Below are 23,942 nucleotides of genomic sequence, written 5' to 3'. Positions count from 1 at the left end.
GCCAGCAATGCAGAAGACCTGGGTTCGATTCCTGGGTGGGGAAGATCCCCTGGAGAAGGGAATGGCGACCCACTCCAGTATTCTTGCCTGGAGAATTCCATGGACAGAGGAGCCTGGTGGGCTACAGTCCAGAGGGGCGCAAACAGTCAGGCACAACTGAGCTACTAACACATACATACACACATATACACACACACAGGCTTCCCTTGTAGATCAGTTGGTAAAGAAGCTGCCTGCAATGCAGGAGACCTGGGTTTGATTCCTGGGTCAGGAAGATCCCCTGGAGAAAGGAACTGCTACCCACTCCAGTATTCTTGCCTGGAGAATCCCATGGACAGAGGAGCCTGGTAGGTTCCCAATCCATGGAGTCACAAGAGTTGGATACAACCACACCACCACCACCACACACACACATTAGAGGTATTTCTTTTACAATATGGATATGGTCCAATTATAGAAAATATTTTTACTTCCCCCAAGTCTCATTTCAGTTCTGTGCTTCCTAGTGGCTTATTGGTGTCTTACTATTAAGTGCTGCTTTTTGACTATTTTTCAAGAGCATATTAATTGCAATGAAGGCACAGGTAAGCCTACCTCAATAGACATATATCATAGTTGTTTTAAAATTCTATTCTCACTAGAAAACTTAGTGATAACACACTTAATTAGAATTCAAATGCCACTTACAGACTAATTACAGAAAAGGAACCATGATACGGGAGTGGCAGGGCCCTTGAAAATTAGCCAGGCACCTAGGATGATTGCGGGCATGCTCAGCCTCTCAGTTGTGTCCGGCTCTTTTACGACCACATGGACTATAGCCTGACGGGCTCTTGTGTCCATTGGATTATCCTGTAAGAATAGTGGAGCGGTTGCTGCTGCTGCTGCTGCTAAGCCGCTTCAGTCGTGTCCGACTCTGTGTGACCCCATAGACGGCAGCCCACCAGGCTCCCCCGTCCCTGGGGTTCTCCAGGCAAGAACACTGGAGTGGGTTGCCATTTCCTTCTCCAATGCATGAAAGTGAAAAGTGAAAGTGAAGCCGCTCAGTCGTGTCCTACTCCTAGCAACCCCATGGACTGCGGCCTACAAGGCTCCTCCGTCCATGGTCAGGTCACGATAAATTAGAGAGCAGGGAGGATGAATTCTGAAGTCCAGGGAGCTACTGATTGTGACCAGCAAAACAAGTATGTCTCTAGCCATAAAGAAATCAGAGTTATTTTCCATATGAAAACATTTAAAATTGCCTTCCCGGTCCCACTAGCAGGGGAGGCTCACCACTGCAGGCTTCAGATGCCTCCAGGTTACAGGCAGTGGTTTCCCACAGAAGTGGATGAAGGCACGTGACCTTCATCTTATCCCCACCCCCACCCCCACCCCGGCTGCCCTGGGTCCCCAGTTCCAGCAGGAAGTAGGGGTCCCACAGCAGTCTACAGGGGTGTCCAGCCTCACACTCTCCGTTTCTCCCACAGTGCATCCAGGAGAATCTGCCCAGTCCCGCCTGTTAATTCCACTCCAGGAAATCTGTTTCACATCTCTTCCAAGTCTTGTCAAGTCATCCTCCAAGGACTGTCTGACACTCCCGTTTATGAGTTCTCAAATGACCACGATCACAGCTAATGAGGCACGCGGATGGAGAAGACATTCTGATTTTAAATTCACCCAGTCTCAAAGGCCCAGGGACCCATCTCTCCCCCTCCCAACTGCCAGCACCTTCCCTACGTTTTACGAAGCCAACTGTTTGTAAAGTTAATTAAGATAAATAATATTTTTCAGCACCACTGCTTTCCCCAAATGCTACTATTCTAACAGCATGATTTTCTACTACTCTTTGGTGCAAATAGATAATATTTTAATAACATTAGGGGTTATGTAACTTTGGTCGAGTGGCCTGGAAATCTACCCACAATTTATCATATTATTTTTAGAGCAAAATGTAGTCTCAATAAGGTTTCTGAATTACAACCAGGCTGTAAGCTGCAGACAATACCAAATACAAACACACAAACGAATACAAAACCATAAAAAGAACCCCTCTAAGGTTGGTCCCCTCTCTGCTGTTTACACAGTAAACATTTAATATACAGAGAAATGGAGCAAAATCATGGAGCCTCATCAAATTTAATTCCAGATGGCACCTCTCTGCTGTCACCAGGCACCAAGTCTAACTGTAATAGTATCCTTAGCACAGCGCAATGATGAAGCAGATAAACATGCTTCCCCCAAAGTCCTAGATGTATTCCAAAGCCAAATATTCAGAAGTGTTTTTGAATTTTCCAATCACTGTTTTCTTAAGGCAAATGGCTGAGAAATGACTGTGTTACAATAAAGCATTTTTACATTGTGAAGGAAAAAATGAATATTCATAGTATTTGCATTTAGGCAAAAAACTCCCATTTATGGATAACGTAATGGAGTTGCCCCTTCGAGAGGATGGGCTGAAGAGAGACAAACAGCAGCAATGTGATCTGGATACTATTTATCACTGTTCCTGCCATTATGCATAACTTGTCTTCTCTCTCAGGCAAACAGTTTGAAACATGTCACTAAATCCAGTCGTCAATGAATTAACACTACTGAGATGGAACCCACCACCAGCTCTTTTAAAGCTGGGTAACATCACCATCGGCTTCATCTTCTCCCAGCCCACCCAATCGGCGGCCAAGGCCGTTTGACTCTAGACATCATGTCTCTTGTAGCTCTCCCTCCCTGCCCCAGCCCTTCTCCAGGTCATCCGCCTCTGTCCCTCCAGCGGCGGCCACAAGAGCATCTCGATCAGTTTCCCCACCTCTGTTCTCACCTCCATCTCACTCACTAGCCACACTGGAACCAAAGTCACTTTTTCAAATAGGCAAATCCAAGCAAACCACACCCCCACTGAGAACCCTTCAAAATTACCCACTGCCCTAATGATCAAGGCAGAACTTCTTACCCTGACTGAGTGGGTCCTCCCTGGTCTGGATTCTGTTCACCTTGTCACCCACCCTCCTGCCCACTCCTGGCTTGTCCCGTGTCCCAGTCATTCCAAGCATCTACCGTTTTCTACCTGGAATTCTCTTGCTTTCCAGAAGACAGGACCCGTCACTGTCTCTAGATCTCTGGTCTCAGCTTGACCTGACACTTAGGGTCCTGGGGTAAACACCCTATTCTTCTTCTATCTCTGACTTGATCACATTCTTTGATAGCTGCCTGCCTGTCTGCTTGCCTTTCTGGATTAATTACTGCACCAACAAGGGCTGAGTCAGTCCTTTTTCCTATTTAACCTTCAGTGACTAGCACCAGGCGTGCCACATCGCAGGTGTTCAAGAAACACGTGTTTAACAAACACATTCATGAAGGCACCCTTGCCCACTGTGTTCCATATTATCCATTAATAGTGAAACGATTCTCCATTTAATAGTGAAACACTCCAAAATTATATACTAAGCACCCAAGAAAGAGGGTGACAACTTTCAACTCATTAAGCAGCCCCCATACTTGGTTTCAAACATCTTGATGTGTTACTGCCAGAAAGTGAAAGTTGCTCAGTGTACGTGACTCTTTGCGACCCCATGGACTATATATAGCCCATGGGATTCTCCAGGCCAGAATACTGGAGTGGGTAGCCGTTTCCTTCTCCAGGGGAGCTTCCTGACCCAGGAATCAAACCAGGGTCTCCTGCATTGCAGGTGGATTCTTTACCATCTGAGCCACCAGGGAAGCCTTTTGAAAAAGGCTCGGTCCTGTTTGTATGTCTAGATTAGAGAAGCAGTCAGTGGTCTCTGTAGCCGCCATCCCCCAAATCTGTGCCAAACAGCCACCTATGATTAAGAGCAAATGGAAATTTAACCTACCATTTCAAAAAGCACATTACCTAAGCCTTAGTAACTCAATTAAAAACAACAACAACAAAAAAAAGTAGTACTGAGTAGATCCAGTCGTAAACATCTTTCCCCCAAAGTGGGGGAACCCAGCAGAAGTATTGCTGATACACATGTTGTAAAAGCCAAGTATTTCCAGCATCTGTCCTCCAGCATACTTCTGCTTGCCCCTCACTGGCCCTAGTTTAACAAGTCCCCTTAATGCAAGGCACAAATTCAATACAAGGGAAGAAAGGTCAGCTCTAGTCAAGGATGAGTGAAGATAAACAGGCGTAGCAGCAGCCTGCCTGGAGTAAAGCCCGAGCATATTTCTTTACATATTTTTCAAAGCTCTTCATATCTTTCAAAGCTCTTTGTGTCCAGTGTCTGTGTGGTCTACACTTTCAAAAGAAGGGATGGAAACCCTTTACACCCATTTAACAGCTGGGAAAACTGAAGGCCTCCAGAAATCAAGGCCTTTGCTCAAGGTCACAGAGCTGGGGGGTGGTGCACAAACGAAGGAGGTCATGTCCAGGGGGCCTGGCAGAGGTGGAAGTTCTTTCTCTCAGCCATGCTGAGGTCAGCTTGCAGCACTGCTAGAAACTACAGAGGAGAAGCTGCAGGAATCCAGTGCATCTCTCAATCAGCCTGAACCATCGCCCTTGGTCCACGCTGCCCCTTTTCTCCAAAGTGGGCTCTAAATAGCAAGGTGACTGGGTTAAAGGAAGAAGTCACAGTCAAGGAGAGTAGAAAAGACAGGAGGACGTTTTATCTTCCCTTTCCCCTAAATATCACCAGCTTCGCCCTTCCCTAGAACACAGGCAACTCCAAACATTCTCCTCTGAGACTCTAGGCATGAGCCACCGGTCAGAGGAGCCTGGCGGCTCTGCAGAGGCTGAATGACCTGGCACAGCTATTCAATCTGTTCATCTTTAAAGTGGGGGTGGGGACACCCCCATGGTACATGCCAGGTGCCTCAGGCAGGACCTGACATCTTGGAAGATGGGTTAATTTTTCTTCCCCCTCCCACGAATTCACACAAGAAGTTTGGGAAGCACACTTCTTGAGCATCACTTAATTCAAAAAAAAAAAAAAAAAAAAAAGACACTTTTCTCTGCCTTGAAACCTGCAGAGACAGGTATCTTCCCAGACATACAAGAGTAAAACCAACTCACTCCTCTTCCTTCCTGTGCTCATGTCCAGCCCCAAGCGGGCACGTGGTTGAACTTTCCTGGTGGCTCAGACAAGTAAAGAATCTGCCTGAAATGTGGGAGACCCAGGATTGATCCCTGGGTGCGGAAGATTCTGTAGAGAAGGAAATGGCAACCCTCTCCAGTATTCCTGCCTGGAGAATTCCATGGATAGAGGAGCCTGGCGGGCTATAGTCCCTGGGGTGGCAAAGAGTTGGACACGACTAAGCGACTAACTCTTTCACTTTGGGCGGTGAACATATTGATACATGCTTCCTGGAAAGAATGTATGGCCTGAAAGAGTTTAAAAGTATTACATGATGAAACACTGAATTGATCTCTCGGCATTTAAAACATGCTTTTAATACAAGAAGTCACTCGAAAGAGTTCAGTACCACACGGCTTTGAGAGAACTAGAATGCCAGATCTAGCAACGAGGGTGGGAAGGCCTGCTCGGGATGGGGCCACATCCAGCAGGCGCCTGCAGGGGAAACTGGGACAACTGGGACAGCCGTGTGGTGTCACACGCAGGGGAAGCCTTGAAAAGGGGCACAAGCCCGCAAGCATTTAATCCAAACAGATAATCAGAAACACAGATTCCTGAACAAACACGTTTCAGAACACTGTTCATAATAGAATGAAACAGAAATCTAGCCACAGAGGATCAGTTAATCTGGGAATGGTGTATCCTTGTGAAAGAATGCCATCTGAGATGAATACTGAAAAATCAAGGGAAACTTGCCTCTGAGGTAAAATGGAAAGAGGTTACAATTTTGTTTTAGAATATATAGATAGAAAGAGATGAGAAGGACAAGCACTAAAATAATAAGCAGCACTAGTTCCAGGTGGGGGGGTTGTCTAGAGATTATGGTATATATTTTTATTTTCTTCCCTCTGAAGAAAAGTGAAAGTGTTAGCTGCTCAGTCATGTCTGACTCTCTGTGACCCCATGGACTGTAGCCCGCCGCGCTCCTCTGTCCATGGGATTCTCCAGGCAAGACTACTGGAGACGGTTGCCATTTCCTCCTCCAGGGGATCTTCCCCACCCAAGGATTGAACCCAGGTCTCCTGCATTATAGGCAGATTCTTTACCATTTGAGCTATCAGAGAAGCCCTTTCTTTTCTATATTTTTATTTTCCTTCTTTATACAATGACTATAACTAGAATACAGAGAAGGCCATGGCAATCCACTCCAGTCCTCTTTCCTGGAAAATCCCATGGACAGAGGAGCCTGGTAGGCTGCAGTCCATGGGGTCGCTAAGAGTCGGACACGACTGAACGACTTCCCTTTCACTTTTCACTTTCATGCATTGGAGAAGGAAATGGCAACCCACTCCAGTACTCTTGCCTGGAGAATCCCAGGGACAGGGGAGCCTAGTGGGCTGCCATCTATGGGGTCGCACAGAGTCAGACACAACCGAAGCGACTTAGCAGCAGCAGCAGCATATCTAGAATAAAATTAATAAACTTTTTTTTTAAAAAAGAGAGGCCTCTTCAAAACCTATTGGCTTTCTGAGCATCTTATGCAGTTCATGAAAATTTTAAAATTTTGATAAAATATACATAACATAAAATTTATCATGTTCACCATTTAAAGCAGCAGTCCCCAACTTCTCTGGCACCAGGGACTGGTTTTGTGGAAGACAATTTTTTCCACAGATGGGGTGGGGGGGGATGGTTGGAGAATGACTCAAGTGCATTATATTTATTGTCACTTTATTTCTTTTATTCTTACATCAGCTTCACCTCAGATCATCAGGCCTTAAGATCTCAGAGGCTGAGGATCCCTGATTTAAAGGTACATTAATTTAACTAAGTACATTCACAGTATTGTGCAACCATCCCCACCATCCCTCTTCAGAACTTTGTCATCCCAAACTGAAACTCTGTACCCATTAAACAATAGCTCACATTCCTCCCTCCCTTAAACCCCAGTAACTGCTAGTCCACCCTCTGCCTCTATGACGTGACTATTTGAGGTAATGCATATAGGTGGAGACATCTACACACACAAAAGCATGTCCTTTTGTGTCTGGCTTATTTCACATAGCATAACATCAGCAAAGTTCATCCATGCTGTTGCATACATCACGATTTCATTTCTATTATAGGGCTGGAAAGAATCCATTGTATGTACGTACCACATTTCATTGTATGATGCCAGCTTTCTAAGCAGACTTTAATTTTTAAGCATATCTGAAAATCAGAATCATCATATAATTGACGGATGTACATTCATTGAAGAATTAAAAACACCAAATAGTACAGAATAAGGAGAAGAGTTACTTCACACAGAGAGTCAAATTGTCCACCCGCCTTAAACCCACTAAAATCCACAATATTGAGCCATTTTTTTAGGCTTCATATGTCCTCTTTCAGGGGAGGAGGCTGTTTTTCAGCCTCCTTCTACAGTCCACAGGGCTATGGAATGTAATAACAACAACGGCCTCAAACTCAGTTATCTGGGACCAAAGGCATGTGTGTCGCTTTGTCCGAGCAATTAAAAAGGCTCCCGCAGCACTTGGAACAGCAGCTGGCCCCTGGGAGAGGGGTACCAGAAACCTTCTGGGCTGATGGAAGCGCTCCATATCTTGACTGGTGTGTGTGTGTTTAGTTGCTCAGTTGTGCACAATTTTTTGCGACTCTTTGGACTGAAGCCCAACAGGCTCCTCTGTCCATGGGATTTTTCAGGCAAGAGTACTGGAGCGGGTTGCCACAAGTCCCAGGAGATCTTCCTGATCCAGGGACTGAACTCACATCTCCTGGGTCTCCTGCATTGCAGGTGGACTCTTCACCTACTGAGCCATCAGGGTGTGGGTTATACACGGGTATACGTTTGTCATCGGTCAAAACTCATGCACCTGTTCACATAAGATCTGTACATTTCACTGCATATAAATGGGAAAAGGAAAGAAAAACAGCCTCCTCCCCTGAAAGAGGACATATGAAGCCTAAAAACAATTAATCATGAATTTTAGGAAAACAAAAGTGGTTCTACATCTCAGCCACCAATCGCTCGGGGCCCTACAGTGGATCTTTGGAACTAAGTCCAGGCTCCTAAAACACTGGCTCATCCAGGGAAGCGGTAAACACTTGGACTAAGCTGCCAACGGCTCCAGGGAGCCTCACTGGGTTTGGTAAGCAGCCCAAGAGGTGTGAGACACAGGTGGTGTTGACACGGAAAGATGTGAGGCTCAGTGTGGGAGGCCGGGAGGTCCACCCTGACCTCCCGTGGGACTCCAGGTGATGCAACGCTACAGAGGACATGGGAGGGGGTGGAACCATAACTGGCCCAAGAAAAAACAAGCTCCCCGGGAGAGCTCCAGGGAAACAGAACTGAATGTGAGTCTAAAGCAGAGCAGAGACCTCTGACTCCCTGTTTTGGATCAAGCAGGTGGCAAGGGGTCTTTTCAGTTGCTTCTGCGTTGGACTTGGCTAGGATCCTGAAGAGGCAACAGCTACCACTCTCTTATGAAGCATCGTTATTTGTTACTCTCCTCTGTGCTGTCTGTCCTTATAAAATATCAAGTTTAGTCCACACGTCGTGGGAGGCAGCTGTGTCCCAGCCACGGTGAATTTCCTGCCAAACCATTTAAAGGAGTCAGATGACTTTTTTTCTCTTTTTTTGTAATCTGCTATTTTAGATTCTCCACATCACCATTGCCCTGTGTTAAAATGCATGACCCAGTGGCCAACAGATCTTGGGGCTGTTTATAGAGCAGCAGTCAGTAGTATATATACTTCTTATCATCCTAAAGACACCTCTGAAAACGCTAAACAGCCACACATATGCCAATTGGCAAGTGAAAAAAATGACAGTTTGGGACTCAGAAACTTCCCTATACTTAATGGTATATTTCTTAAAAAAAAAAAAAAGACAAAAAACTGAGCAGGGATGCTGACAAGCTCATTGATGTGGGCTCATTATTATTTGGCTTCCCCTGGGCAGCTCAGTGGTAAAGAATCTACCTGTAATACAGAAGCTGCAAGAGGTGTGGGTTCAATCCCTGGGTCAGGAAGATCCCCTGGAGGAGGAAATGGCTACCCATTCCAGTATTCTTGCCTGGAGAATCCCGTGGAGAGAGGAGCCTGGTGGGCTACAGTCCACAGGGTTGCAAAGAGTTGGACACGCCTGAATCGACTTAGCACACACGCATTACTCTTTAGTTAAGAAAATCAGGAGTGACCAGCTCTCACCATGTAAATGCTTATGCTGGACCACAATCCTGAAAGTTCCCCCACCCAAACCAACCCTTCCTGTGTGCCTCACAAAGTAAGTTACCTTTACTTCTGACATCTTGGGAAGATCATGGCCACAGAGCCAACTCCTGTCCCTCTCATCTTGGCTCAATTTGCTCCTTTAATCTGCTGGTAAACATTCTGCGTTCCAACCGTTTGGTTCCAGTTGCATGCCCTAAGGAGTCTCAGCCTCACGTTTCTAGTCATCTTTGAAAGTTCTCAGCCAGAGTCCCACTTTTGCTGTTCACTTCCTCCCAGCCTGGAGTCATAGGTCCCCCAGGGCCAGCCGCAGTCCCCATCCAGGTGGGATGAAAATGGGCACACTGCAGCCGGAAAGAGCAGGCTCAGGACGTGTGCTGAGAATGGGCAAGGAGGTGCCTCTTGCCTCCTTATGCCAGAGAAGGAGCCATCCACCCAGCCCCTCACCCACCCCAAGGTTGGGGACAGAGACATGGACTCATTTTGGTAAGAGGACTGTCCGTTCATACTGACAAACTCACCTACAAGAAAACAACCTTGCGCTGGGCGTCAGTCTCATGGAAAGCCTTGCCAATCTTGTGATATCAAAACCCCATGAAAAATGTAAAAGTCGGCTAGACCCTGTGAGCTGTAACTTAGACCAGTAGAAATGAAGCTGGTCCATCTGTCCTTGGGACCTTGTGGCATTTCCTGGACCAGATGTACACGCTCATTATCTAGTGGAATAAATACCACCTTTGCCCTGACAAATAAGTAAGTTACTTCCCTTCCTAAGATGGACTTGGAAAACATTTTTGGCATGGAGAAGCAACTATATAGAACCAGGAAGTTGTGATGCAGAAGTCATCAGCTGACTTGAGATAACTACAGTCTTGGTTGTTATAAGCTCATTTGTTCTCAGCATTGTGAATGGTACTTGGTTGTTGGCATTGCAGCTGAATGACCCCCAAACCATCGAAACAGCAAAAACAAAACAGAGGGACTTGCTTGATGGTCCAGTGGTTAAACTCCGATCTTCCAGTGAAAGGGGCATAGGTTTGATCCCTGGTTAGGGAACTAAGGGGTTTTCCAGGTGGTGCGAGTGGTAAAGAACCCACCTGCCAATGCAGAAGACACATGAGATGTGAGTTTGATCCCAGGGTCAGGAAGATCTCTTGGAGCATGCAACCCACCCCACTATTCTTGCCTGGAAAATTCCATGGACAGAGGAGCCTGGCGGGCTACAGTCCATGGGGTTGCAAAGAGCTGGACACGACTCACTGACACATGCACGCAGGAAACTAAGATCCCATATGCCCCAAGGCATGACCAAAAGTGTGTATTAAAAAACAAAACAAAACAAAAAACAGGAACAAGACCTGTGGTTTATATGCTTGATATGAAGTCCACTAATTTCCCTTCCTGTGACTTCTCTTCTCATCTCTATGGTGGTTTAGTCGCTAAGTCGTGTCCGACTCTTGTAGCCGGCCAGGCTCCTCTGTCCATGGGATTCTCATCTCTATAGACGGGTGGTATCCACTCTGGGGACAGGAGAGTTTAGAGAGAAGGAGGCAGGGGAGACAAGCCGTGAGAACGACCTCTTCATGGCTTACTATTTCATCGCCAAGACCACACACTCAGTGTGTGCTACTTAGAGTGCTGAACGCCTCGCTTCACGTTATCACAAACTGCAGTGTGCAATGAGGCATCTTCTCTGTGATGCTCCGACTGCAAAAGCGTTTCCTGTATGTTTTCGCAACTGATGTGACCTGATTTGAGAGCAGGGCCTGTGTCAAATGCTTCTTATTCAAATGTCACCTACCTGACAGGGACTCTAGAATCTCTCTAGAAGAGAAACAAAATTAGGCCAGGGCAGGAGGGCTAGTGTCACAAAGTATATATGCTTTTTTTTTTCCCCAAGGGAGGCCTCCAAAATATATTCTTCATTTTTTTCATGGCCTTCTAATGGAGTTTAGTTTCTGGGGTCCAGGGCAGATCCAAAGCAGAAAATGAAAAAGCAAGTATTCAACATGTATTTGCTATTTTCATTCATTATTATCTTATTATTTTTATTTTATCAGTCAGTGCCAAACTCGTTGTTAAGTATGTTGAATATCACCTGTCATTGGACATCTTGTCAGCTGATTGCCTTGCACAACATTCACAAGCCACGAGAAAGATGTTCTTTGTGCTTTGCATACAGCATTGATTTAATATGGTAGAAAAATGTGCAATATAGCTTTCCAGCAATAACAACCTCGTGCTACAAAAAGAAAACCAGTGATCTGCATTTTAAGGGATACACTTCAATTATCAAGAAAACGTACTCACAGAGAGGTAGCTGGTACCCAGAAAATGCAGCGCTGTGGCATCATCTCATCGACTAATTAAGTCACAGGTGCTAAAAAAATTACCGAATTGAGTTTTTTAAATGTAGACATGACCCAAGTCACTCTGGTATAAGTTTAACGAGTTTATTTATTCTGACTTACACAGGACATTAAAGGAATGACTTTCCACATATGACCTCTCACCTCTCATCCCAACATAATCTACCCCATTGCCCCAGATCAGACAAGGGAGAGCAAAAAGACATGGAAACCAGTTACTGGCCACAAATATGAAACTGGGCTTGTCACGTCAAAAAAGTGAAATGGTACCATAAATATTATTATTATTATATTATATATTATTATTATTTGGTATACTTTTAAAACTGCTTTTAAAGAATTTGATGTATTACTAGAAAAAGATTTAGATATTGTCTTGATGCATTAAGTATTAGAATACCTTCTGAAGGAAGAAGTGTTCTGACAAAGTAGTAGTTAAGCTGCTCATCAAACCACCCCAATAAATAAATGAGTAAAGAAACGAACCACAAGATTATATCTTTGAGGTTCTAGAAATAATCTACTTACCTAAGTGCAATGGAAGAGAGGTACTTTAGATGCAAATACATCAGTACGTCTAAAGGAAACTGGGAAAACACAGTGGAGAAGTAACTGTCAACTGAACTAAGGAGGGCCAGTGTCCTTGACTAAATACAGACTGCCAGTGACCTCATTTTCTATGTATGAATGAGAAACTGAAATAGGCATCAACTTATGCCAGGCATAAAGCCCAAGGCAATCAGAGAAAACACATTATCCACCTATTACACAAAGATGTCCACTAAGTTTACACTGGAAAAAGCAAACAAAAAAAACCTCAACATTTAAACAATAGGAGAATATACAGCAAATGAAATTATGCATGTCACACAATCACAAATTATGCTGCTATTTCAAACCATAGTTAAATACTTTAAGTGACATGGGGAAAATACCTGTGAGTTCTGTGAAACATACATACATATATATATATGTATATATATCTCCTTAATTATGTAAAAAAAAAAAAAGGCAGGAGATATCTAAAATATTATAGGGGTTTTTCTTCACAGTAGCATTAAAGGTAATTTACGTTTTCCCCCATTTTTTTAAAATATGTAACCACACTTTGGGGGCTTCCCAGGTGGCACAGTAGTAAAGAATCCACCTACCAATGCAGGAAATGCAAGAGATTGGTTCAATCCTTGGGTCAGGAAGATCCTCTGGAGAAAGAAATGGCAACCCATTCCAGTATTCTTCCCTGGAAAATCCCATGGACAGAGGAGCCTGGTGGGCTAGAGTCCATGGGTTCGCAAAGAGTGGAACCTGGCTGAGCCCACAAGCAAACCAAACTTTAAATGGCATATGTTACTTTAATAATTCAAAAACATAAATGCTGTTTTGAGAGTTAGTCCAAGAGTATAGAATAGACTGAAGGAGGAAAAAAGTCTCTCACCTACAGTTACTTAGAAACTCATTCTGGGGTCTCCTTTTCTGTCAGTACTTTGGAAAGTAAAACAAGCAATGGACACTTTTGTTATTTCTGAGGGCAAGCTCTGCCTGGGGAGCTCTTCCATCACATACTGACCTTGGATGAAGTGGCCAGTACCATGTACAACATTCACTGAAAAACACTCCCATACCTCCTGGAGACCTTTTTAAAACTGGGGTGGGCTGGAGCTCATTTCTCTACTAGCAGACAAGGGGAATATTTATTAAGCCACTTTTCTGGGGCTTCTCTCTCTCTCTCTCTCTTTCCCCCCCCCCCCCATTTTGTGATGTTAGTAATTTGAAACCCTCTTACACCATGGAAACCTAACTAAAGGTTTCACAAGTAAGAAAGGGGGCTGGGGCAACGTGAAACATTCCTGTCACACAACTTACTCTAGTAGTTAACAATTCATATGCAAAACTCTTCACTCACAGATTAATTTGGGTCCTTCCTGTATCATACTGGACCCAACCAAATTGATTGATTCACTCAGGGTTATCTGAAATAACCTGCAATAACAAGTAATCCTTGGGTGTCAAACTGCCTGGCACAGAGCAGAACACAATGAGAACAACGTTATCTTTTTTCTCTTTCAAGTCTCCCCAGCAAAGCCATCCTTAACATTTTAAGTGTCATGGCATGTGTATGTGCTAAGGCACTTCAGTCATGTCTTTGCGACCTCATGGACTGTAGCCCTCCAGTCTCTTATGTCCATGGGACTTTCCAGGCTAGAATACAGGAGTGGATGGCGTACCCTCCTCCAGGGGATCTTCCCCACCCAGAAATCAAACCCGTGTCTCTTAGGTCTCTAGCATTAGCAGGAGGGTTCTTTACCAATAGTGCCAACTTTAAGTGTCAATAGATATCCTAAAAAATGAATTACTGATTTAGTCTACATAATTTGGCGAACTTGGCTTTTAAGGAATTCAGGGACTTTGTATCAAGTTTGATTTTAAACAGAAATCACAGCCCTCTGAATACGGTGACATCAAATGGACATTTGCAGACACTTCTGAAGAAATACATCGTTCAAAACTTCTCTCTGCATCTTCCATCTTTCCTTAGCAATCTGTATTGCTCAGATGATAAAGACTAAGTGATTTCTACACAATTTGGGGCAATATCACTTGTTTCTTCCCCTTTCTGCTCACTTTTAACCAAAGGCTATGCCAACCTCATCAAAGTAAGATACAGCATTGATTTAATTAATGATCTAGATAATTGGGCCCTTCTTATATGACCCTCTTGGTCACAATCTCCCTTTTTTGAAAGACCTTTGTTATGACCATCCTACATCTGTTGAGTCTTTTAAAATTCAAAATATGACAGCTAAGATTACATCTAAACCAAGGCTGGGACTTAGAAAAGCCAGGAGTTGCTTCTAAATTTCTAAGAAAACTCCTGGGGTGGCTCTCAGTGCATAAGCAGAGACCAGAATGGCTAAGGGCCAGGGAGACATGGTTTGAACCCTGACTCTGCCCTGCACAGCCTGTGTGAACTTACGCCTTAACACGTCTAAGCCTCTTATTCTTTCCCCATATATAACATGTGCTGAGACATTACAAATACAAATGAAGTGCTCGATGAATGGAAGCAATGAATCCTTTTGATTCTTAATCTGTAAAAATAGAGACAAAATGATAATTTCACATATAGTACAATTTTCATAAAGTGTTCAACACACCTAAAGGGTTCTACAAACATTATTCTAGTTTCTGCAATAAGGGATGTGTTCTCTTTTTTCTTTCCTCTTCTATCTTTTGGTGCACTGCAGGCCATGTGGGATCTTAGTTCCCTGACCAGGGGTCAAACCCTTGCCCCCTGCATTGGAATCTCAGAGTCTTAATCACTGGACCGTCAGGGAAGTCCATTTTTTTCTATGATGCCTATGCTTAATATTAAGAAGTAGGTCATTCTATTCCATATAGCCTTTTTTTTTTTTCCAGTGTAGAATTCAACACGTACCCTGACCTCCAAATTACTGCCACCATCAAAACTGAAAAGTGTGATGAGAGATTTTGTTAGAATAAATATTCCATAATATTCGGGTTTCTTCCTTGGCTGACCTTAACAATTCAGGGAAAGCTATACAAAACAGATAATGTTCATGGAAAACCATCAGGAGGCCCTGGATAGACCGTCACAGGCCTTTTCACAGCGCCCTCCCCCCAACACTAACAGCTCTGAGATGACTGTAATAACTTCACATGGTCACATGGGCAGCTTATTCAAATTTCAGTGGAATCGTGCATATAGCTGGATTTTCATTTTAAAAGTTCTGTCCACATTTTCTACAGAAACCACAAACCAAGATGTTTACCAACAGAAAAACCTTCACCTAAGAAACATTTTAAATGATTTCAGTATCCTTTCGTTCTTGAGACTTAAAAGCAAGTGAGATGCTTTATTTTTTAATTTTGGGTTTCCTCTCGAAAGCTTGGGAACCAGGGGCTGTTCTGACCTTTGGACACCCATGTCACCTGCCTACTTGAGGATTAGTAAATTACTGAAATGTGAATCACTGTTCGCCCAGAGCAAGGTGTAACACACCTCCCTGCTTGGAAAGAAGGTAGAAACCTACATGTGTCCATCTGTCTAGAGAACTAGATAAGACTCCATGTCAAGAGCTGCATACTTTCAGAAGTCTAAAGTAGACCCATATTTGTATATAATGGCATCATTTTTCTTCCTCTTTATTGTGCCTAAAAGCAGTTGGGCTAAAATGTTCTTTTATTCACAACCCACCTAAGACCCGGTCACTCTTTAGCTCACACTGTTGTTCTTCCCCTTCAGTTTTACAGTAAAAAAAGCCAGTTTTGTTCTTTGCACCCTGCCCTGTTTTGTCAAATTATCATCTGATGCCAGAAGGCAAAGCAAGGTTTTGGAAACATATCAGTTTCTTCCATCCATCTCTCTACCCTCAACTCTGATAAACTATCTCCACCACCAGGCAGCCTGTAACCCCATAAATACACTGGCACTTAAGGGATAAGGGCCTCAAAAAAAACCAAAACAAAACAAACACTTGTTGATAAAACTTGCTTCTGTGAAACAAGATGACTCTTTCAGCACTTTGCTTATGTCACCTACATCGAGGAGCTTAGCGTCTCAAGGATGAGTTTCAATTAGACCCACTAGGATAGACGGCTTGTATGGCTTCTTTTATGTCTAGTCTCCCTTTTATGATCTCAGGGAGACTCCTTTCTTTACACTAAAATAAAATTCTTAGCTATATCACCTTGCATTAAATCAAGGCAAATGGGAGGCAACACTGTGGTATGTTTCAGGCCGTTTAATTATGGCAAAGAAAACTCATTTCTCCCAGTTATCCCTATAACACACACACACACACACACACACACACACGCACGCGCGCGCCCTACAGTTCAGGAAGAAGGGATCAGTTGAGCAACCTCAGAGCCTTTAGGGCAGCTCCGAGAAGATAAGAAAATAGTAAAAGGTTAAGGTGAACACACTGAATTTAACTCACCTAAAATGTGCAATGTAATAAGTTCAGGCCTAAAAATCTTTCCAAATTTTAGAGGAAATGCCCAAAGTCACCAGTTAATTATGCAAGAAGGGGAGGGGAGGGGGGAAGGTGGAGCCCTTGGAGGACCCTAGGGAGGTGCTGGCAGAGCAAAGTGGCAACAGAAAAGACATAATATTTCATCAAAAGAACTAAGCTGGCTTCCTAGCTAGACAGAGGTCTCCAGAGGCTTTGCTACATTGTGAACACTTGTCCGCAATACAATTTCAAGTAAAAAAAAGTAGCTTTTAAGGTGGGCTAAGCATTCGGTAGCTAAACAGTTGCGTTCAGTCAAAAGTTCTGAGCACAGAGAGACAAAGGCAAGCAGATACTCACCAAAAGGAGGAGTCAAATGTATCCCTTTTTGAAAAACTATTTGTTTTAGTTTGTTTTCTTTTAAACTAAAGGTGCATCTAAATAGATGCTTTTTCTATACAAACATCCTTCAAGTCTCTTGACTTAAAGGAAAAGAAATATGATACGACAATGGCAGGTGCTGCTCAGTCACTCCCCGGGCCGTTCGGACACCTGCCCATCAAGGTGACAGGTGCTGCCCCCTCCCCCCAACACTCTTCCCAGCCTTAAAAATGCAACCGCATCGCGCAGGAGGCCTGTGAAAACGGTCCCCACCGGCGGAGTGGGGAGTGCTAAGCACCAAAGCCCCGCTGCTGGAGTCTTCAGCGCTCGATTTGCAATGACGCCACATGGACAGAAATGGGGGAAAACAAGAAAATGAAACAAGAATGAGAAGGCAACAAACAAAAATGTGCGCCCCTTCTTTGGTGATCCAAGACGGGGGGGAAAAAAAAAAAAAGAAACCCCAAACTAGAGATGGCCAATGGCTGGCTTATCAGAACACAGCTGGGACACCTCTAATCCAGACAAGAGCTTAAAAAAAAAAAGTAGTAGTACCTGGGAAATCAACTTGAACACATTCTAATGCAAAATTCCCCCATCATCACCATCACCACAAACTTGGGATAAATAAAACCGCCGGCACTCAAGCTATTAGAAACTACATTTTACTCATAAACCAGAGGTTTACATAATCACAAATTACATAATACTCCTTCCGTGCACGAAAAACCTTTCTATAAGTGAAGCTCCAAGCCCTCCGGGTTTTTCACGTTTTCCAGGGAGAGCTGGAAAAGTCTGCTGAATAATTGGGGGGAGGAGGAGGAGGAATGGAATGCCAGAAAGTCATCTTTGACAAGCTGTCAACCCCACCAAATGTTCTAGGATTTTAAAAAGAGCCTCGCGGAGCAGGTGACTCGCCTCTGTCCCCATCCACTAAATGCCCGGGCATCTGAGGCCAAGGCAGAGAGGGAGCAAGGAGCTGGGCGCGGGGCGCAGAGTGTGGGGCGTCGCTGTTCGGTGGGGGGAGGGTGGTGGTGGCCGGGGCTTACCTGCTCCCCGAAGTCGATGGCTATGTTGGTGATACCCAGGGGCACCAGGAACCGGATCAGGGGCCAGTAGTGCGTGAGCGCCGGGAATTTCACCATAGTCCCCGCCGTGGGCTGACCCCACACACATCTGCCGCCGCGAGGGGACTGTGCCGGGAGGCGCGGGCCGGGCGGGGGCGCGGGAGGACGCGGAGGCCAGGTCCGGAGGGGCCTCGGGGCGGCGGCGGCGGCTCCTCCTCGCGGCTGCGGCGCCCTCTCTCCAAGCGCGGCTGCTCTAGCAGGAGATCCTCAAGCTCAAGTCCATCCCTGCTGCCCTCCCACACAACAAAGATCTGCCGGGAAAAAAAAGAGGAGGGACAGCAGCGGCGGCGGCGGCGGCGGCAGCGGCGGGAGGCTCTGCTGACAGCGGCTCCATTATAAGCGCTTTGGGCCCGGAAATAAATAACCGCGCGCACGAGGCGCCGCCGCCGCCACCGCCGCCGCCGCCGCGCGGAGGAAATCAGGGGCGGGCGCGGAGGCGCGGACACGGCCCGCGGCCCCGGGGGCTGGGGGCGGGCGGCGAACTGGGGAAGGGGCCGGGCCGGGCCGGGCCGGGGCGGGCGGGCGGCGCCCTCCTTCCCGGCGCCGCCGTCTGCGCTCCGCTCGGCCGCGGGGGGCGCTGCGCACGCACGGGCCTCGGGGCCGCCGCCTCCGCCGTCCGGGCCGCGCGGTGCCCTGGACGCGCCGAGAGGGCTGCGGCGCGGGGCTGCGGGGGAAGCCGGCTGGGGGGGGTCGGGCGAACGCGCGGCCTGCACCCGAGGGCGCCGCCCGGGGGACACCTGAGGAGGAGAGCGCACCCAGCGATCCGGAGGCTCCGGGGCCGCCCCGGCTCCCTGGCCGGGCCCTGACACCGGAGCCGCGTGGGGCCGGGGGTGCTGGGCTCCCCTCACCGTCCCGGGAAGAGCCGGGACGTGTGGGAGATGGGCGGCTGGAGCGCGGATGCTCTGGAAGGGATGGTGCGCGCAGAGGCCGGGAGGGAACGGTATTAGGAGGACCCCACCTCCCATAGCAGGCGCCGCGCCAGCCCCATCCCCGGGTGGCCGCCTAGAGCTGAGCGGGGACCTGCTTGGGGCCCACTTGGACAGCTGAGGGCCCGGGAGAGATGGAGGCTTCGCTCTGGGCGGGCGGGAGACACCCAGAAAACGAGCATCTCTCTCTCAGGGTGTCCAGGGGGACGGGGACCCGCATCCTTGGGCGCGGGCGGGGAGGGCGTGGAATGCGCGCAGGGCCGCGGGCATCGTGCCCAAAGGCGCCCAGGGTGGGCGCGCCGCCGTTTGGGGGGCCCAGACCGGTTCCCAGCCGACTTTGCCAACTGTGAGCTGAGGTTCCTCTGCAGACGTCACGATTGTAAACAACAAAGCAAAACTCGAAAAGTGTGTCTCTTTTTAATATAGAAGGAGAAGGAAATAAAAATCCGTTTTATGATACTTGCCCAGTGATTTCAGGGTAAATAAGAGCTGTGCTGAATGTTTTACCTAAAAATTTAAAACTGTGAGCCAGGCAGCAAACGCCGGCATCCAGTATGGCTCTGCACGGGTGCGCTGTGACCCGAGGGCCCAGGCCCGCATCCTCAGGCATCTCATGAAGGGAGAGGTGCGTGGAAATCACCGTACCTTAAAGGAGGACACAGAAGGCCTCGTGTGCACATCTAGATTCATAGGCGTGTAACCCGTGTGCTCGCAAAGGCCCTGCACTTGGAGCTGTACCCTGTTAAATGCTCTGCCTCCGGAAATTCGTAATTTTTGAGTGAGGGTTTGGTATATCTGCATGTTTTTTAGCCTGTCTTTCTCATATTATTTTGCACTCCTTCCCTCATCTCTTAAAGTTTACTTAGCATATTAAATAAATTAATTATTAGAAGTAGTAAAGTAATTGTACACCCAGGCACAAGCCTGTTACCTCCCATTTAGAGTTGTTAAGCTTGTGTTCATAGTAAGCTTGCAACCTCCACCTCCTGGGTTCAGGTATTTCAGAATTATTTGAAAATATTAGATGTTTTCCTTACTTCCATGAAATATTTCCATTTTCTATTTTTTTTTAAATTTTAAAAGACCTTTTAAAATTCCAAACAGAACAAGGCCTTGAGAAATAGGAAGCTCGTTTACCTTGCAGCTCTGATGTAACATCATATTACATGGCCTATAATTAAAATTAAGATTCTGGTAATTATTTGTTGTGTTATATATGTCAAATAGTATTATTTAAGAGATTTTCCAGCAAAACAGGAAGTTCTTGTGTACAGGACTCTCTTCAATAGGAAGTTCCTCAAAGGTATGTTTTACACTCGTTGGATCTTGTTTTAAGTGGATCAAGAGAGCCTATTATTTAAAGGATATTCAGGGAAGGAGTTTTTTTCTAAAGCAAATATTACCTCATGGTTTATCCATTCTGTCAGCTAGCAATTTTACTTAAAGCAGTCTAATTACACCGACCTTTGTCTAGAATCTGGGGTTGATAAGGTTCTCAATCGATCCTCAGCAAGTTCAATTTGCCTTGGTTGGTCCCTGGACAAGGACCAACCACACGGCTGTTGCTGCTGCAAACACACAGCTTTGGTCTTAGGAAGGAACAGTGAGAAAGTTCCAGTGAATCAATGAGAGATCATCATCCTCGTTTGAGTATTCTAAGTGTGCTTTTTTTTTTTTAAGTAAATGATTTAATTGTGTCATCTGGCTTTGCATTTCAGTCACACTATGACAATGTGAAATTGAATGGAACTGTTACTTTTGTTTTTTCTGTCAAAGATTCAAAATCAGATTTCATAGGGAGTTTTTGGTCTTCTCTCTCTGTCTTCCTGTTTTTAACCTAGCAGTTGTTTGAAAGCCTAACTCCAGAATACTGGTGATAGTAATGAATAGGAAGTTTTTCTAAACTACCCAGAAGCCAAGCACAAAATCATTTAAATTAGATTCAGAGTATTACCTTTCAGAGGGTACAGCTTTACTTTCAATGTACAAAGTTTTTAGTTTAGAGTTGATAGCTTTTGGCTAATGATTATTACCAGGTGCTGCTGCTAAGTGGCTTCAGTCGTGTCTGACTCTGTGCGACCCCATAGACAGCAGCTCACCAGGCTCCCCCGTCCCTGGGATTCTCCAGGCAAGAACACTGGAGTGGGTTGCCATTTCCTACTCCAGTGCATGAAAGCGAAAAGTGAAAGTGAAGTCGTTCAGTCGTGTCTGACTCTTAGTGACCCCATGGACTGCAGCCCACCAGGCTCCTCTGTCCATGGGATTTTTCCAGTCAAGAATACTGGAGTGGGGTGCCATTGCCTTCTCCTACCAGGTGCTAACAGGTGACTTATTGGAAAAGACCCTGATGCTGGGAAGGATTGAGGCAGAAGAAGAGGGTGACAGAGGATGAGACGGTTGGATGGCATCACCAATTCAATGGACATGAACTTTTGCAAACTCCAGGAGATGGTGAGGAACAGGGAAGCCTGGCATGCTGCCATCCATGGTGTCCAGAACAGTTGGGCGCGACTTGGTGACTGAAAAACAACAAACATCATTACAAGATCCACAGACCCTATATCCAATAGTGTAAGAAAAAATTGTGTACCTACAGGAAACAATGCTGGAAAAAATATGCTCAACTATTAACAGTGGTTAGTTATAGCTGCATAGCGTTATTTCCTTTTATACTTTTCAGTATTAAACACAATGGGCATATATAAGTTCATAAAAAGAAAATGAGTTCTAAAGAATATTTATGAAACTTCCTTAGAAGTACAAGTTAGCACTGATTTCAAAGTATGGAAAAATTTACTCTTCCCAAAACAATTTCATAAAAGACCAGCAATATACTATGATTTTAATTCCTGAAATTATTAATACCCAGTTTTGAAGACTCTAATATCAAAATCACTGTAGATGGTGATTGCAGCCATGAAATTAAAAGACGCTTACTCCTTGGAAGGGAGTTATAACCAACCTAGATAGCATATTCAAAAGCAGAGATATTACTTTGCCAACAAAGGTCTGTCTAGTCAAGGCTATGGTTTTTCCAGTGGTCATGTATGGATGTGAGAGGTGGACTATAAAGAAAGCTGAGGGTCGAAGAATTGATGCTTTTGAACTGTGGTGTTGGAGAAGACTCTTGAGAGTCCCTTGGACTGCAAGGAGATCCAACCAGTCCATTCTGAGGGAGATCAGCCCTGGGTGTTCATTGGAAGGACTGATGCTGAGTGTGAAACTCCAATACTTTGGCCACCTCATGCAAAGAGTTGACTCATTGGAAAAGACCCTGATGCTGGGAGGGATTGGGGGCAGGAGAAGAAGGGGATGACAGAGGATGAGATGGCTGAATGGTATCACTGACAGGATGGACATGAGTTTGAGTAGGCTCTGGGAGTTGGTGATGGACAGGGAGGCCTGGTGTGCTGCAATTCATGGGGTCGCAAAGAGTCAGACATGACTGAGCAACTGAACTGAACTGAACTGAATGCAAAAAAAGAAATTAAAAGTCACATACATGTCTGGTTTACTGTTTTCTGCTATTGATCGTAAATGACTATGTTCAAACTACCCTCAAGGATGGGCTTCCCAGGTAGTGCTAGGGGTAAAGAACCTGTCTGCAACGTGGAAGACTCAAGAGACACTAAGTTCAATCCCTAGGTCAGGAAGATCCCCTGGAGGAGGGAATGCCTACCTACTCCAGTTTCTCACCTGGAAAATCCCATGGACAGAGCATCTTTGGTGGGCTACAGTCCATAGGGTCACAGTGAGTCAGACACGACTGAAGTGACTGAGCACACACACACCCTCAAGGAATATCTGCTGCAAAGGACAGAATAAAAGATCATGTTTAAGATCATACAGTTCTAGGACTCTACTGTTTGGTTCCTTGATTTGGGGAGCCCAATGGCATCCATTTGGAAAGACAGCAATGGACTTCATCTGGCGACAGTTGTCATAAATCTTTGTGTAAGATTGACTTCAAAGAATTATCTATTAATACACTGTGTGTGTGTGCTCTTTTCTTAGTCATGTCCAACTCTTCACAGTCTCATGGATTGTAGCCCACCCGGGATCCTCTGTCCATGAAATTTTCTGGGCAAGAATACTGGAATGGGTTGCCATTTCCTACTCCAGGGGATCTTCCCAACCCAAGAATCAGGCTCCTATCTTCTGCATCTCTTGCATTTGCAGTTGGATTCTTTACCACTGAGCCACTTGGGAATATTAATACATGGCTCACACAGAACTATCCAATATCATGCATTTAGTATAACCAATTTTTTTGATGAAGTAGTGAGGAAGGATTTTAATTAATTATTTTTATTTTTTGGTTTCACTGGGTCTTCATTGCTGCTTGGGGGCTTCCTCTAGGTGGGGTGAATGGGACTATTCTCTAGTTGCCGTGCGAGAGTTTCTCACTGCAGTGGCTTCTCTCGTGGCAGGGCACAGGCTCCAGGTGAACAGGCTAGGGAGTTGCGGTTCGAGGACTTCCATTCTCCGGGGCATGTGGAATCTTCCCAGACAAGGGATTGAACCAGTGTCTTCTGCATTAGCAGGTGGATTCTTACCCACTGTTCCACCAGGGAAGCCCTAAGAGACAGTTTTGATGGAAGATTTAGACCCAGATGTCAGTGTCCAGTTTTGAAGTGGTCAGTAAGCCCTCCCAAATCGAGCAGACTAGATATAAATTCCAGCTTTATGGTCCCACATCTGGGCTTAGGGCAGTGTTACTACATGGCTCACTGTGAATGGGCCGAGGGGGGCTTCTGATTCTAGACTATGTAATTGTGTTCATGTAAATATTGACCTCTTTCACGATGTCATGGTTTCTGCCCACATCCAAGCTTCCAGAGAGCAAAAAGTTCTGCCCCAAACTTGAAGTTTTACTTTCACCACCTCTGTGTCCTTCCAGCCCAATGCCTGCTTATAATTT

General features: G+C 45.5%; 1 protein-coding gene across 2 annotated transcripts in view; it reads right to left on the bottom strand.

Annotated features, from left to right (window-relative positions):
- Positions 1 to 18,593, bottom strand: part of ANKH (ANKH inorganic pyrophosphate transport regulator) — a 170,287-nt gene extending 151,694 nt beyond the window's left edge. Inside the window, exons 1-2 of one of the 2 annotated variants that reach the window (XM_055555188.1) lie at positions 12,143 to 12,509; positions 11,556 to 11,625 (exon numbers count right to left, since the gene is read on the bottom strand). Coding sequence is in view for 1 of the 2 variants with exons in the window: in XM_055555187.1 (XP_055411162.1) it covers positions 18,018 to 18,113 (96 nt within the window). In the remaining variant the exon portion in view is untranslated. Of the gene's footprint in view, positions 1 to 11,555; positions 11,626 to 12,142; positions 12,510 to 18,017 lie in introns of those variants that run through there. The other variant, XM_055555187.1, reaches the window with a different exon arrangement.
- Between the last annotated feature and the right edge of the window lie 5,349 nt (positions 18,594 to 23,942).

This window comes from Bubalus kerabau, chromosome 18, assembly GCF_029407905.1.
Source record: "Bubalus kerabau isolate K-KA32 ecotype Philippines breed swamp buffalo chromosome 18, PCC_UOA_SB_1v2, whole genome shotgun sequence".
Taxonomy (NCBI): domain Eukaryota; kingdom Metazoa; phylum Chordata; class Mammalia; order Artiodactyla; family Bovidae; genus Bubalus; species Bubalus kerabau.
This window is presented reverse-complemented; position numbering and strand designations above follow the sequence as displayed.